Source organism: Salmo trutta, chromosome 9, assembly GCF_901001165.1.
Source record: "Salmo trutta chromosome 9, fSalTru1.1, whole genome shotgun sequence".
Taxonomy (NCBI): domain Eukaryota; kingdom Metazoa; phylum Chordata; class Actinopteri; order Salmoniformes; family Salmonidae; genus Salmo; species Salmo trutta.
In genome coordinates, this window is record NC_042965.1 from 2,121,513 (window position 1) to 2,135,191 (window position 13,679).

Below are 13,679 nucleotides of genomic sequence, written 5' to 3' on the forward strand. Positions count from 1 at the left end.
TGGCAAGTCCATTGATAAACCATTATTCAACCAAGCTTCATAGGCTTACAATTTGGCAAGCAGAATTTTAACCATAACTGTTTTTATGTGTCTAAAATTGTTTAATTGATGGTTAAAGTAATTGACCCATTGTCAATTGATTAATTGATTTAACAATTGAAAGTATGTTTAGATGTGAACCAAACTCCAGAGGCCTTTATTGCAGACTTGTGTCAATGAGGTGGTCGGCATTAAATTGGCTAACACTTATCCCATGGTTTGTGCAGGCTGAAATATGATGCGTTTGGATATATAGTTGGGATTCTATCAGCTACTTTAACATTTCTAACAAGCATGGTAACACGCATTCATTGTTACACCTCTGTAATTACAGACTGCAATTACCACCAGTTACATGTTGTTATTGTAGTGTAACTATGTATAACTACAATCAATTACAATACTTGTTAGTGTAATTACATATGTAATTGCACTCTAATAATTACCCCTTAAAATGAAGTGTTACCGACGTGTACTTTCTTTCATTGCTATTGAGTTTAAAAATCCAACTTCAGATTTTACCTCACTTTCAATTGCTCAAATTCTTATCATGTTTTATGGTTTAAACATTAGAGATTTAAAATTGTGCTGTACATGAAAATATACAGATCAACTTTATGGGAATGTTACAGAATATGATATTGCATTTTATTAATGTGGTCCATGAATTGGTAATATTGAGCTCATCAAGGTTTTGTTGGAATAAGATTTGATGTATGTTAAAAACTTACACATGTACAGAATTGTAGTTTAGTTTGAAGGTTGAATACTGTAGCCTATTTAAAAGGCACATACCATGGAAAAAGTTGGATGTAGGGTTCTCCAGTGATGGCTTCCTCTGGTGTATTAGGGTGGAAGTGTATCAGTTTGTGTGTGTGATGCCTTTTGTAAGTGGTGTAGGCTATGTCCAGTGTCCACTCTACTGCACTCCCATTGGTCTTCTCTAGCTAATGAATACCCATGTTGTGTGAAAGTTCTGTGACAAGACAATATGAACAGTTTCCTTTACACAATCTGAAATGGTCCACCCACACAGACAGTTTGGTGAAGAAGGCGCAACGGCGCCTCTTCAAACTCAGGAGGCTGAAGAAATTTGGCTTGGCACCTAAGACACTCAGAAACGTTTACAGATGCATAGTTGAGAGGATCCTGTCGGGCTGTATCACCGCCTGGTATGGCAACTGCACCGCCTGCAACCGCAGGGCTCTCCAGAGGGTGGTGCAGTCTGCCCAATGCATCACCGGGGGAACACTGCCTGCCCTCCAGGACACCTACAGCACCCGATGTCACAGGAAGACCAAAAAGATAATCAATGGCATCAACCACCCGAGCCACGGCCTGTTCACCCCGCTATCATCCAGAAGACTAGGTCAGTACAGGTGCATCAAAGCTGGGACCGAGAGACTGAAAAACAGCTTCTATCTCAAGGCCATCAGACTGTTAAATAGCCATCAGTAGCCGGCTACCACCCGGTTACTCAACCCTGCACCTTAGAGGCTGCTGCCCCATAGACATGGAATCACTGCCCACTTTAATAATGGAACACTAGTCATATTAATAATGTTTACATACTGCTTTACTCATCTCATATGTATATACTGTATTCTATTCTACTGTGTTTTAGTCAATGCCACTCCGACATTGCTCTTGCTAATATTTATATATTTCTTAATTCCATTATTGTACTTTTAAATGTGTGTATTGTTTTGAATTGTTAGATAATACTGCACTGTTGGAGCTAGGAACACCAGCATTTCGCTACACCCGCAGTAACATCTGCGAAATACAATTTGCCCAGGGTCCCCCGGTCTATGAGGAGCATGGAGATGCCCACCACTGAACCAGGGCGGAGCTTGGCCAGATTGCCTCTCTCGGTTCATGTGAGATATCCCCGCCCTCTGTGCGTATCATCCTCTCTCTGCCTCCGTCGGTCTTCCTTCCAGGTAATTCTGTTCCAGAAAATGCGCGGCTGGCAACTGCTGCTGCTGTCCCTGTAGTTGGCTCTCTCTACCGGGCCTCCTTCCACTCAGTGTACCTCACCCACCGACTGCTAGAGAGAATCCGCATGCGGAGCCTCATCGCGCGCACCGTGGTGAATTTACACTTGGTTGTCTGTCGCAGAAGAGTGGTATCTAGCAGAAGAGTGGTACCTACGCTTGCCAGATTCTTGAATATGGAGGTCCTTGTGAATATAAATGTTATATATTTTTGGTTTTATGTCTTAAATAGCAGTGATGGATCCAGTCTTTGAAACCGCATGAAAATGCAAGTTTTGCAGTTTATTTTCATTCGTTCAAGCTGAGCAAATGCGTCGTGTCTGAGGCAGAATCTACGGTCTCCTCCAAATCAGCCCAGGATTTGCGTATGAGAAACGCAAACCACAGCGTTCCTATTTATCAAACATTGCATTTGGCTTGCCTTTATCCCCTGTTTCGGATTGATCTGATGCACCGGCGTTGGATACGACTGTGGAGAACTCCATAGCTTGCAGCATGATTTGATGTAAAGGGTTTTTCAACAGGGTAACTGGACGTCTACCTTTCTGAAAACAGCTACATTCAAGTCAAGTGCGAAAGCCATCGATAGATCATCCCTATATGGACTAAATCTTGGTTCCTCGGGATTTTAAAACTAGCAGGTCACACTCATCTTGGTTTTTTCGCTTCTTGGGAAAATTGCCTTAAACTGCGGGAGCCATGAAAGTTGTTTCAGCAGTGTTGTTCCTTGCCATATTTTGGAGTCAGGAGTGGGAGCCCGTGAATTCTGATTCAATCATACACATCGGTAAGTGCGCCTTTTCCCAAAATCAGTGCGCTAATAAGGGTGCCATCCCTCTGCATGGATTTGCCTCGGCATAGATTTGTGTAGCCTATCTGTAATTGGCAAATCATTTGTGCCACCACACACCTCTAACGATATGGACATTGTCTGTTCCGAAGCATGATATTGGTACCGTATACATTATTGTTCAATAATACAATTCATTTTTACCTCATACTGCAAAGCAATTTTTGACCTAACCTCGCATGCGCTATTATGCATAATGACTATTGAAGTTGCCAGCTGAGTTTTGCATATAATTATCGTGTATGTTTTAGCTATGGAATTGCATTAATCATAATATGTTTTTATATTCAATAACCTAATGTTGGGAAATGTGAATACATGTTTTATACCACAGGCTAACATGTAATATTAACTTACTGTATAGAATGGGTCTCCTGCTCATTGCGTCAATTCTCCTGCTGGCTGAAAACAGGTGGTTTGAGAATTGCCTAATGTCTGCGGATTAGGAAGGAATATGTTGATATTCTATTTCTTTAAACATTATCCCCACAATTACATGTTAGCTATATGCAATTCACTTGGAATAGCCTCAATAATATAGGAATGGGACCACTTTAGCAGAGGAGGCTGGTGGGAGGAGCTGTAGGAGGATGGGCTCATTGTATTGGCTGGAATGGAGTAAATGGAACAGAGTCAAACATGTGGTTTCCATACGTTTGATGTGTTTGATACCGTTCCATTCCAGCCATTACAATGAGCCCGTCCTCCTATAGCTCCTCCCACCAGCCTCCTCTGCACTATAGACAATGCATGTCTTGCTTGTGTGCGCGATAGGTTCATATTTGAATGGACACACATTGTGACCTCAAATAGAGCTTACCAACTTGTAGTCCTTAAAACCAGAAATGTGTTACCTATGGTTCGTTCAGCCATTCCTGGGGAAAATGAATGGGGGAATCAAAAATAAGGTCTGAGGTTAACACAGGCGTCAGCGATCTTATATATTTTGTTCTATGAGATAATATCAGTCAGTTAACATTACCTTTATGAAATATGAAGACTTGCCTAGTTAAATTAAGGTTAAATAAAAAAAGTATTAAAAAATGTGCTGTATATGCTTGTTTTGATTACATAAATGCTTAAATTCACAAAAAGTGACGTCAGCTGATGACGATTACCTCATAGAACAAAACGTATAAGATCTCCTAAGCCTGTGTTTATTTATCCCAGCCCATATTTTCAGTGTTTATCCCCCCAAAAAACATGAATTTCCCAATAGGCTTTCCTTTGGTCAATGAGCCATGGTGGAGTTGGCCTCTGTTAGTGCCTAAAAAAAACATGATCATTATTGCTCTCTATGGGGGATGGAGAGATGGAGAGAAAAAGAGCGAGAGAGAGATGCACACCAATTTAGGGTCTCAACAATGGTACATTGCAACACACTGATGGTTAAAATGTTATAAGCAAGATAAACCTGATAGTGTTAGGTGCACTTAACATAAAACGCTTTGCCTCATCTTAAACCACCCTCTCTATATAGCTGTCAATTTGTCAAGTAAATTGGCCTTATTTATCTGATCATTCCAATCCCCAAGACTTTATGATAGCCTATTGTGAGGCCATTGTCGTGCAATGCATTTTTCGTTTGTCGCACACCCGACAAAATGCATAGAAGTCAATTTAACGCATCAGAAAAATTGCCAGTGTGTAACAAGGTAGGTGTAGGTGATTTACAGTAGCCTATTTGTGGCTGTAGCTATTTGGGAAGATTAGGGACTTTGTTTATGGATGGTCTTTGGACTAGCTGCTTCTCCAGTGAAAAACTGGGAATATTCAGCCTACAGTATTAGTTATGTCCTATTATATGTCTATTTCATTTTTCACCCAGTTGTAATGTGATTTTAATGTCATTCTTTTTCTAATGAATGTCAATAAGCCATTGTTTGTTCATTTTTTCCTCGATAAACAACCTTTGGTGGTGCTTTTGAGTCATTCTTTTCTTCCCCACCCTCAATCGATAGCTCATTTCCCTTGCTAGACATTCCTATTTTGAATCACTAGGCCTACATGAAAGGTTACCCTTACGATTCCCCTCCCTGGTGGAAATGGCAGACTAGGCCACTTATTTGTTGTGAAATTTCCTTGCATGTCACTGTCAAGTTAGAAAAGACACCATTAAAAAAAACATGTCAGGCCTAGGTATAGGCCTAATTATTAAGGAACAAAATTGTGTTTCATTGAAATACTTAGGCCTACATTGTCTACCAAAACAAGGGAGTGGTCAGGAGAATGAAAAGCTACGTTAAGCATAACTTTGACGATGTCAGAAGTAATCCCTTTCTAATCTATTTGTTGCTGTTAAGGAAAGAAGGAAAGGGGAAACCTGAAATCAACAGACTGATATAGCCTTGTTGGCCTAGATTATAACCTACGGCATCATCCTTTCCTGTGACGCTAGAATTTGAGGGAGGCATTTTCATATCACACACATTACTTGATTGCTGAGGAGCCTTCTAATGATCTGCATGCTGAAGGGACAGGCCATGCACCGTGCACGGCATCGCAATGGCGTGCCACTTTATGAGGCTATTCAGAAAGTCACTTTGATTTATGTTGCTGGAAAGCCCCAAAGTCCCTCGTATTATCCGAGCTGCCTGGCATCGTCCTCACACAGCACATCCACCCGCTCACCATACACTAATGCAGAGGAGCCAAACATTCCCACATGACAGTCCCACTTCAGGCTACTTTGTTCCTTCCGCAGAAGAACAAAGATTCATGATTCCCTGTTTAAAGCAGATGCCCTCTGTTTATGTTTTGCACCTAGTCAATTGAAATACAAAGTGCCCAAATCGAAATGCAGGAGGACAGGCTTATTATATGCCCCGGCCCCCCTAGTGGTCGTATTCCCCGGCCCTTCTAGTGGCCCCACTGGTGGTCGAGTCTTTAAAGCTTTTCAAGCTGTAATGTTGTATTAATATTCAATACTCCTGAGGAGAAAAATCTCATCTTTATTATTTATTTTTTTAAATTATGTAATTTTTACGTGATGTATTATGGAAGTGACCTTAATAATACATCTTCTTTAGCTGTAATGTGACAGGAGAACACTTCTGTTTTTGTCTTTGCCATGGTAGTGGAATTTTAGTGAAGTGCACCAGTCCCTCCTGCAGCAAAGCACCCCCACAACATGATGCTGCCACCCCCGTGCTTCACAGTTGGGATGTTGTTCTTCGGCTTGCAAACCTCTCCCTTTTTCCTCCAAACATAACGATGGTCATTATGGCCAAACAGTTCTATTTTTGTTTCATCAGACCAGAGGACATTTCTCCAAAAAGTACGATCTTTGTCCCCATGTGCATTTGCAAACTGTAGTCTGGCTTTTTTTATGGTGGTTTTGGAGCAGTGGCGATATAGGACTCGTTTTACTGTGGATATAGCTACTTTTGTACCTGTTTCCTCCAGCATCTTCACAAGGTCCTTTGCTGTTGTTCTGGGATTGATTTGCACTTTTCACACCAAAGTATGTTAATCTCTAGGAGACAGAACACGTCTCCTTCCTGAGCGGTATGATGGCTGTGTGGTCCCATGGTGTTTATACTTGCGTACTATTGTTTGTACAGATGAACGTGGTACCTTCAGGCATTTGGAAATTGGATGAACCAGACTTGTGGAGGTCTCCAATTTTATTTCTGAGGTCTTGGCTGATTTCTTTTGATTTCCCCATGATGTCAAGCAAAGAGGCACTGAGTTTGAAGGTAGGCCTTGAAATACATCCACAGATACACATCGAATTGACTCAAATTATGTCAATTAGCTTCTAAAGCCATGACATAAGTTTTGGGAATTTTCCAAGTTGTTTAAAGGCACAGTCAACTTAGTGTATATCCACTTCTGACCCACTGGAATTGTGATACAGTGAATTATAAGTGAAATAATCTGTCTGTAAACAATTGTTGGAAAAATTACTTGTGTCATGCACAAAGTAGATGTCCTTAACCGACTTGCCAAAACTATAGTTTGTTAACAAGAAATTTGTGGAGTGGTTGAAAAACGAGTTTTAATGACTCCAACCTAAGTTTATGTAAACATCCGACTTCAACTGTACATTTATGAAATGTTAATGAACTTTTACTCGTTTCAAACTTTCAAAACATTTATATATTGAAGTGTTTGTGACTATATCTTATTCTCCTCAGCAAACACCACAGAGAGAGAGAGAGAGAGAGAGAGAGAGAGAGAGAGAGAGAGAGAGAGAGAGAGATGCTTAACTGCTACTGCAGACCAAAGCAGTACACCGCAAAAGGGAAAGAAAGCATAAAGCCAGTAGCTGCCTGGCACTTTACAGTTATGCCTGTTGGACCAGTTGTGTGTAGAGAGAGAGAGGGATTTAAAATGTATACCAAACAAAATGTGGCGATGCAAAGGTTGGTAGCATATTTCCTGTAAAATCTCCCTCAGTTCAAAGATGTCTGCAGAAAGAAGGGCAAAAAAAATCTATTTTGGTTATTGAACTGCAGTAAGGAAAGGGATTTACACCCAGTAACAGAATGACATCATGGGTCCCTGATCTGTACTACAATGAAATGCATAATTATGGATTTGAATGTCTTTCTCTTCATGGTGATGTATCCTGAATAGGTACACAAAGGTAGAAATATGTAATATCATCCTTTGCATATATGGGTATTATTCTACACACTGGCTATTATTCTAATGAATAATACATTTGGTTGGTTCGGACCAAATCTGAACCAATCACAGACGTCTGTTTCACAAGTTTGGACATCACAGTATAGCACAGTAGAGGACAGCACATCAGAGTACTGTAAAGTATAGTACAGAAGAGTAAAGTAAAGTATAATTCAGTATTGTACAGTACGCTATACTCGACTTTAGTGTGCTCTACTGTACTGAACTGTATTGTACTGAACTATACTCTACTCTTATTTACTGTACTGTACTCTACTGTGCTTCACTGTACTGTGCTGTCCAAACTTCTGAAACAGACGTATATGATTTTTCATTAATTCTGTTACTGATTTGGTAACAGAATTACAAGTTTTAATCACTTAATAATTAATAAACCAAAATTAATATCAGTAAAAACACTAACTAAGTCTACCTTTACTTGTTACTTCTGTGAATCTTCATTATCCTCCCTCCTCATGATGGTGTGAAATTAGAAAATACTGTATCTTAAAGATATGTGGGTTTTGGTAATGGAATTACAAGGCAATGTTTCTAAAATTTACAGAAGGCAAATCATTTATCCGAAACTAGCTATATGTTGATATTAGTTGGCAGGGGTCTTTCATTCAACATTATTGTGTTTTGATGTATTTATAATACCTTTCAAGACTTTTTCTGCCAGATGTTTTCTAAGACCCATTTTCCATCTGCTTGACCAGAAATCAAAGCCATTACTTAATTTATAAGATCGAAAATTGTTGAAAAATGTATCTATGACTTCATTTCCAAAAAATATAAACTCTTTGCTTTCATTTGACACCCAATTTGATATGCTCCTGTGAACTTCACATGTTGCTGCTCATGGGTCCTTTTACCGTATGAAAATAAGGTACTGCAAAAAGGTTTTAAGATCTACGTGAAACAAGCTACGTATAAATGCAAATTATTATATGAATTCTCTCTTCTCTATTTTTTGTCTCCATCTTTATTATTACAACGTGTATGTTGGAATCTAAGGCCGACTAATATGTAGGTACCTAATCCTTGTAAACAGTCAGCAAGTAGGGTAGGGTAGGCCAGATGGACTGGACCATTTCAAATGTGCTATTTTTGGAGAACAACAGAGGCCCTTATCCCAGGAACATACTGATAATGAGGAGTGTGTGTGTGCCTGAAGACTGACTGCCATGTAAAGGTTTTGGCTTAATCCCTTCCTAGCCCCTCGCCTATCCCCAGCAGGCCTCTGCCTCCAGGTGTGTGTGCGTATGTGTGTGTGTGCGTATGTGTGTGCGTATGTGTGTTTGTGTGTGAGTGGACGGAAGGCCAACATGCGCCAATAATCTCGCCAGGGCCAGAGTTATGAACGGACCTTAGGGGGCCTGGCCCGCCTTGCACTACCTCCTTGCCCATCTAAATAAATGATTGAAAATGTATCATTTATTTGACCGAGACGCGCTCTGACAGAAAGACGCCTAACTCGCATTATTTTCAAAATTCTTCAAGCTCTGTCAAATTTGTTATTGATCATTGCTAGACAACCATTTTCAGGTCTTGCCATAGATTTACAAGCAGATTTAAGTCAAAACTGTAACATTCACTGTCTTTTTGGTAAGCAACCCCATTGTAGATTTGGCATTGTGTTTTAGGTTTTTGTCCTGCTGAAAAGGGAATTTATCTCCTAGACTAAGTACAGGATTTTTCCTGTGTTTAGCTCCATTCCATTTAGTTTTTATCCTGAAAAACTCCCCATTCATTGACGATTACAAGCTTACCCATAACATGATGCAGGAACCACTATGCTTTAAAATATGGAGAGTGGTACACAGTTGTTGGGTTTCCCCCAAACATAACAATTTGTATTCAGGACAAAAAGTGAATTGCTTTGCCACATCTTTTGCAGTATTACTTTAGAGCCTTGTTGTAAACAGGATGCATGTTTTGTAATGTTTTTATTCTGTACAGGCTTCCTTCTTTTCACACCGTCAAGTAGGTTAGTATTGTGGAGTAACTACAATGTTGTTGCTTCATCCTCAGATTTGTCCTATAACAGCCATTAAACTCTGTAACTGTTTTAATCTCACCATTGGCCTCATGGTAAAACCCCTGAAAGATTTCCTTCCTCTCTGGCAACTTAGTTCTGAAGGACGCCTGTATTTTTGCAGTGATTGAGTTAGGGTTAGTCTAATGAATAACTTCACCATGCTCAAAGCGATATTTAATGTCTGCTTTTTTGTTTTTACCCATCTACCAATAGGTTACCCACTTTGCGTATAGCATTGGCAAACCTCCCTGGTCTTTGTGGTTGAATCTGTGTTTGAAATTCACTGCTTGACTGAGGGTCCTTACAAATAATTGTATGTGTGAGGTGAGATGAGGCAGTCATTCAAAAATCATGTTAAACACTATTATTGCACACAGAGTCCATGCAACTTGTTAAGCGAATGTTTTACTCCTGAACGTATTTAGGCTTGCCATAGCAAAGGGGCTGAATTTTTTTGACTCAAGACATTTCAGCTTGTCAATTTTATTTACATTTGAAAAAATTTGAAAAACATAATTCCACTTTGACATTATGGGGTACTGTGTAGGACAGTGACACAATAAATCTAAATTGAATCCATTTTAAATTCAGGCTTTAAAACAACAAAATGTGGAAAAAGTCAAGGGGTGTGAATACTTTCTGCAGGTACTGTATCTGATGCTGTCTGGACAAAAATACTATGCCATTTCACACTATTTCTGGCCAGACAGCATCAGATACATGGGTTATATATAGTAAGATGGAGGGACGCGTTTTCACTCACTCTGATGTTTTCTCCGGTGAGATAGTTTCAGCAGAGAGGAAGATTAGATTAGATTTTTATTTAGTCACATCCAGGTTGGTTACATTCATTTCTGTTAATGCATGTATTAATTACAGTCATTACCGTTCTCATTCTCGGAGTAGAAACATTGTTTGCAGAGTTCACAACCTGTTACTCTTGTGAGAATTTTTTTTGTTTATTTCATAACCATCATTTACGAGTTTTGTCTATTTTTTTATTGTCTTTTGTTTAGAGTGTTGAATGTGAGCAATGAGCATGTCTCTGGTTTGTCTTTCCTGATAACTTTGAGGTAGCGTGCGCCTGGGCACGTATAGAAATAGGTCTACCTGGCCCGCTGCGTGCCAATCCAGGAAAGTGCCTATTTGTGGATGTCTGATTTCTGACTGTTTTAACTCACCACATCCACCACTAATATGCTGAGTTTCTCAGTAATGTTTTCTTCGCTATTGAGAATAATACGATTTCAAAAAATCTTTCCAACACTCTCCCAACCTTGATAATCATCAAGCCTTGGTGTGAAAGAGCAAAATAGCATGATCTGATGATCCCATATATCCAGTAGAAGAAAAAAACAGCCGTCTGTCCCGAGCTCACTGGCACAGGAAACTGAGGGCCTGGAATAGGCTAGTTGACACAATGTTGCAAGTTTGCTAGCGATAGCTTCCGGCCGGATCCAGCTGATTGATTTGATAGCCTACGATGTTGCACTCCACTAGTGATAGCTCAAGTCAAGACAGATACAAAGGGGGGCAGACAGGCGGAGTAGAGAGATTAATGCGATAGAAATAACCTGAATTTTCATCAGGATGTTTTCTACTGTTTTTATTTGTCAGCTTTAGGCCTATGTATTTTACTTAGTTGATGATGGAAGTTATAGGCCTACTGCTGCACTGGTTTATAGGCTGTCTCTGAGTTCCATATACTCAGTTATATAGCCGCCAATGGATCACAGTGTATTAATGTGTCCGTATGGCAGAGGCGGGTGCTCTTGCATTAGTGGAATCTTAATTCAGATTTTATTGATTAACCACATGAAAATGATTTTGATAAACGAAAACGTTATTATTGAAATAAAACCACAAAAATGCTCATAAAAATAATAATAACTGTCACACAGATCGGTAGAAACGGTAGGATAGATTGTGAGCTTCCCCAAACTTGAAACTCAAGAGTTACTACGTAACACCTCCATTAGAAAGCAGTTATTCGTGTTTTCAGAGGTGTAGAGAGTTCACAGCACCATCAAAAACAGACCTTATTATAAAGGGCTGTTTTGACTGAACAACTTCAAAGCCAACAAGTTGCCACGGCTGGCCTGAGCTGCAGTCCACTAATGGGGCATACTAAGTCTTTTCATTCCGCTTTCCTCACAGTGTTTAATATGCCTATAAACTATCGAGCAAGCTGTATACAGATACAGCCAACCTACTTTCAAAAAAAATGTTTTTTTTACAAGACTCACCACAGTCAAAGCGTTGAGTTAGAGAAGGGTGTAAGATAAATGAGAGAGCGGAGAAGTAAGGAACATGGAGAGAGGCAGAGAGAAAACGAAACCGTACCATGTGTTTTACCAGTCCTCTTACTTTAGATCTGTGGACTATGCTTCGTGTGACATACAGTATAGTACTGTATGTGTGGTCCTGTGCTCACCTGGCGCTTGCAACAGCAGGGTTATGGGTTCGAATCCCACTGGGGCCACCCCTACGAAAATATATGCATGCACTACTGCATATTGCTTTGCATAAAAGCATCTGCTAAATGGTATATATTATATATTATATTAGTATACTGTACATGGGTTAGCTGTACAGATTTCTCGATTATTCACAGGGTGCATAACAGAGAACATTTCTCAGCTGCATTGTCTTTTCAAAGTCATGTTGAGAACAGGAGTAATTTCCTCTGTGTTTAGTGAACAAGGTCTCAGTTGACTGCAGCACCGCAGTACAGTGAGCACGCCAATCAAGGCTCGCGTGGCAGGCATTATTTGCCTGGTACATGATAATGATTATAATACACCATCTTGAATGGAAAATGTCAAGCATCGCTAATTGTCCGCCCGGGTTTTATTCACTCCCCGACTGACAGAATTGACTGTGAATACAAAGGTTTCACCTAGGTTGTCTGATTCCTCCTCAGTTTCCGTTAGGCAGTAACAAAATCTATAGAACATTAAGAAAATGGGTTGAAATATGAATAGAATGAATTTAAATCCCCAGGAAGAGTTCTTCAATGGGAAGTAGACATTTGTTTTCATTTTGAAATAATGAATCATTTGGTTTTATGCACCAACTGAAGACACGGAGCCAACAAGTGAGCCTTGGCGGTATTCATTTAAAAGATTCCCAGTTTCCCCTGAAATTATTAACGCCAATTAGCTTAATAACGGTTGTTAGCTGACCCTGTTTATTTAATAGTCAATAAATCAACCAGACATGGTTGCAAAAACTTGAACAACACTACTGTATGATTCACCATGACTCTTTGTCGCTCAACTCATCTTTCCACGCCAGTGGTTACAGTTTACCTCAGCATTCATCTTTAACCTGGCTCTCTTACACATAGCACAGAACAACCAGGCTCACAGACCGCAAGCATTCATTGTTGGTATGACAGTATTAAATACTGTATCAAAATAGTTGGATTTTCAGCATGAATCGGGACTATTTAGCCTCTGACTAGTAAGAAACAAAAAAATGCAAAATAAAAGCCATTCGACATAACAGTGAGAGACAAATGCCTGGCTTTACCAAGCACCGCATTACTCTCTTCATTCCACTAACAACTGATGCTGGGAAGAGAGAGCTGGAGCTGAGCCTCCTTGGGAGAGGCTGTGTCGGTGGTCATCATTACCCTCTGCTTTAGAGAGCCCTTTTGCCCTTCACGCTCATATGTTGTTTTCTTCTCTTCTCTCCAGCCCCCCCTTCTCTTGGTTTAAGAAGATCTTAGATCTAAAGTGCTGAAAAGTGCTCTCTTCCCTCTTCCTCCCCTTCTATATTTCTAACCCCATCTTCCCTATAAGCATAAGGAAATTGTTTTTGTATGTGATTCCTCTTTAGGTGCAATCTGAAATGGTTACTGCATACACCGGGTCTTGAACACGCATTGGAGGTCTGGAGCACACAACCCCTTCTGGCTGAGTGCTCAATATAGCCTGGCCATACTGAGGAGCTTCTACCGATCGCACCGGCCTTTGAATGCGTCTGGGCAATACAGTGCGCATTTCCGCATAGCTCAGTGCTTTCTTGATCCGTCGCTCCCTGTAATAAGCACGGGGAGTTGGCTCAGGTCTCCATCCTGACTCTGCCCAACTCCCTGTGTGCCCCCCCAAAAAAG

The 13,679-nt window shown here is 40.2% G+C and overlaps 1 protein-coding gene across 4 annotated transcripts in view; it reads left to right on the plus strand.

The window, feature by feature from the left end:
- Positions 1 to 1,991: 1,991 nt before the first annotated feature.
- The window catches only part of LOC115199727 (glutamate receptor ionotropic, delta-2), a 566,366-nt gene continuing 554,678 nt past the window's right edge, over positions 1,992 to 13,679 (plus strand). For all 4 annotated transcript variants that reach the window (XM_029762106.1, XM_029762107.1, XM_029762108.1 and 1 more), the window contains exon 1: positions 1,992 to 2,823. In XM_029762106.1, the coding sequence (XP_029617966.1) occupies positions 2,736 to 2,823 (88 nt within the window). In that variant the 5' untranslated portion in view covers positions 1,992 to 2,735. The remainder of the gene's footprint in view (positions 2,824 to 13,679) is intronic.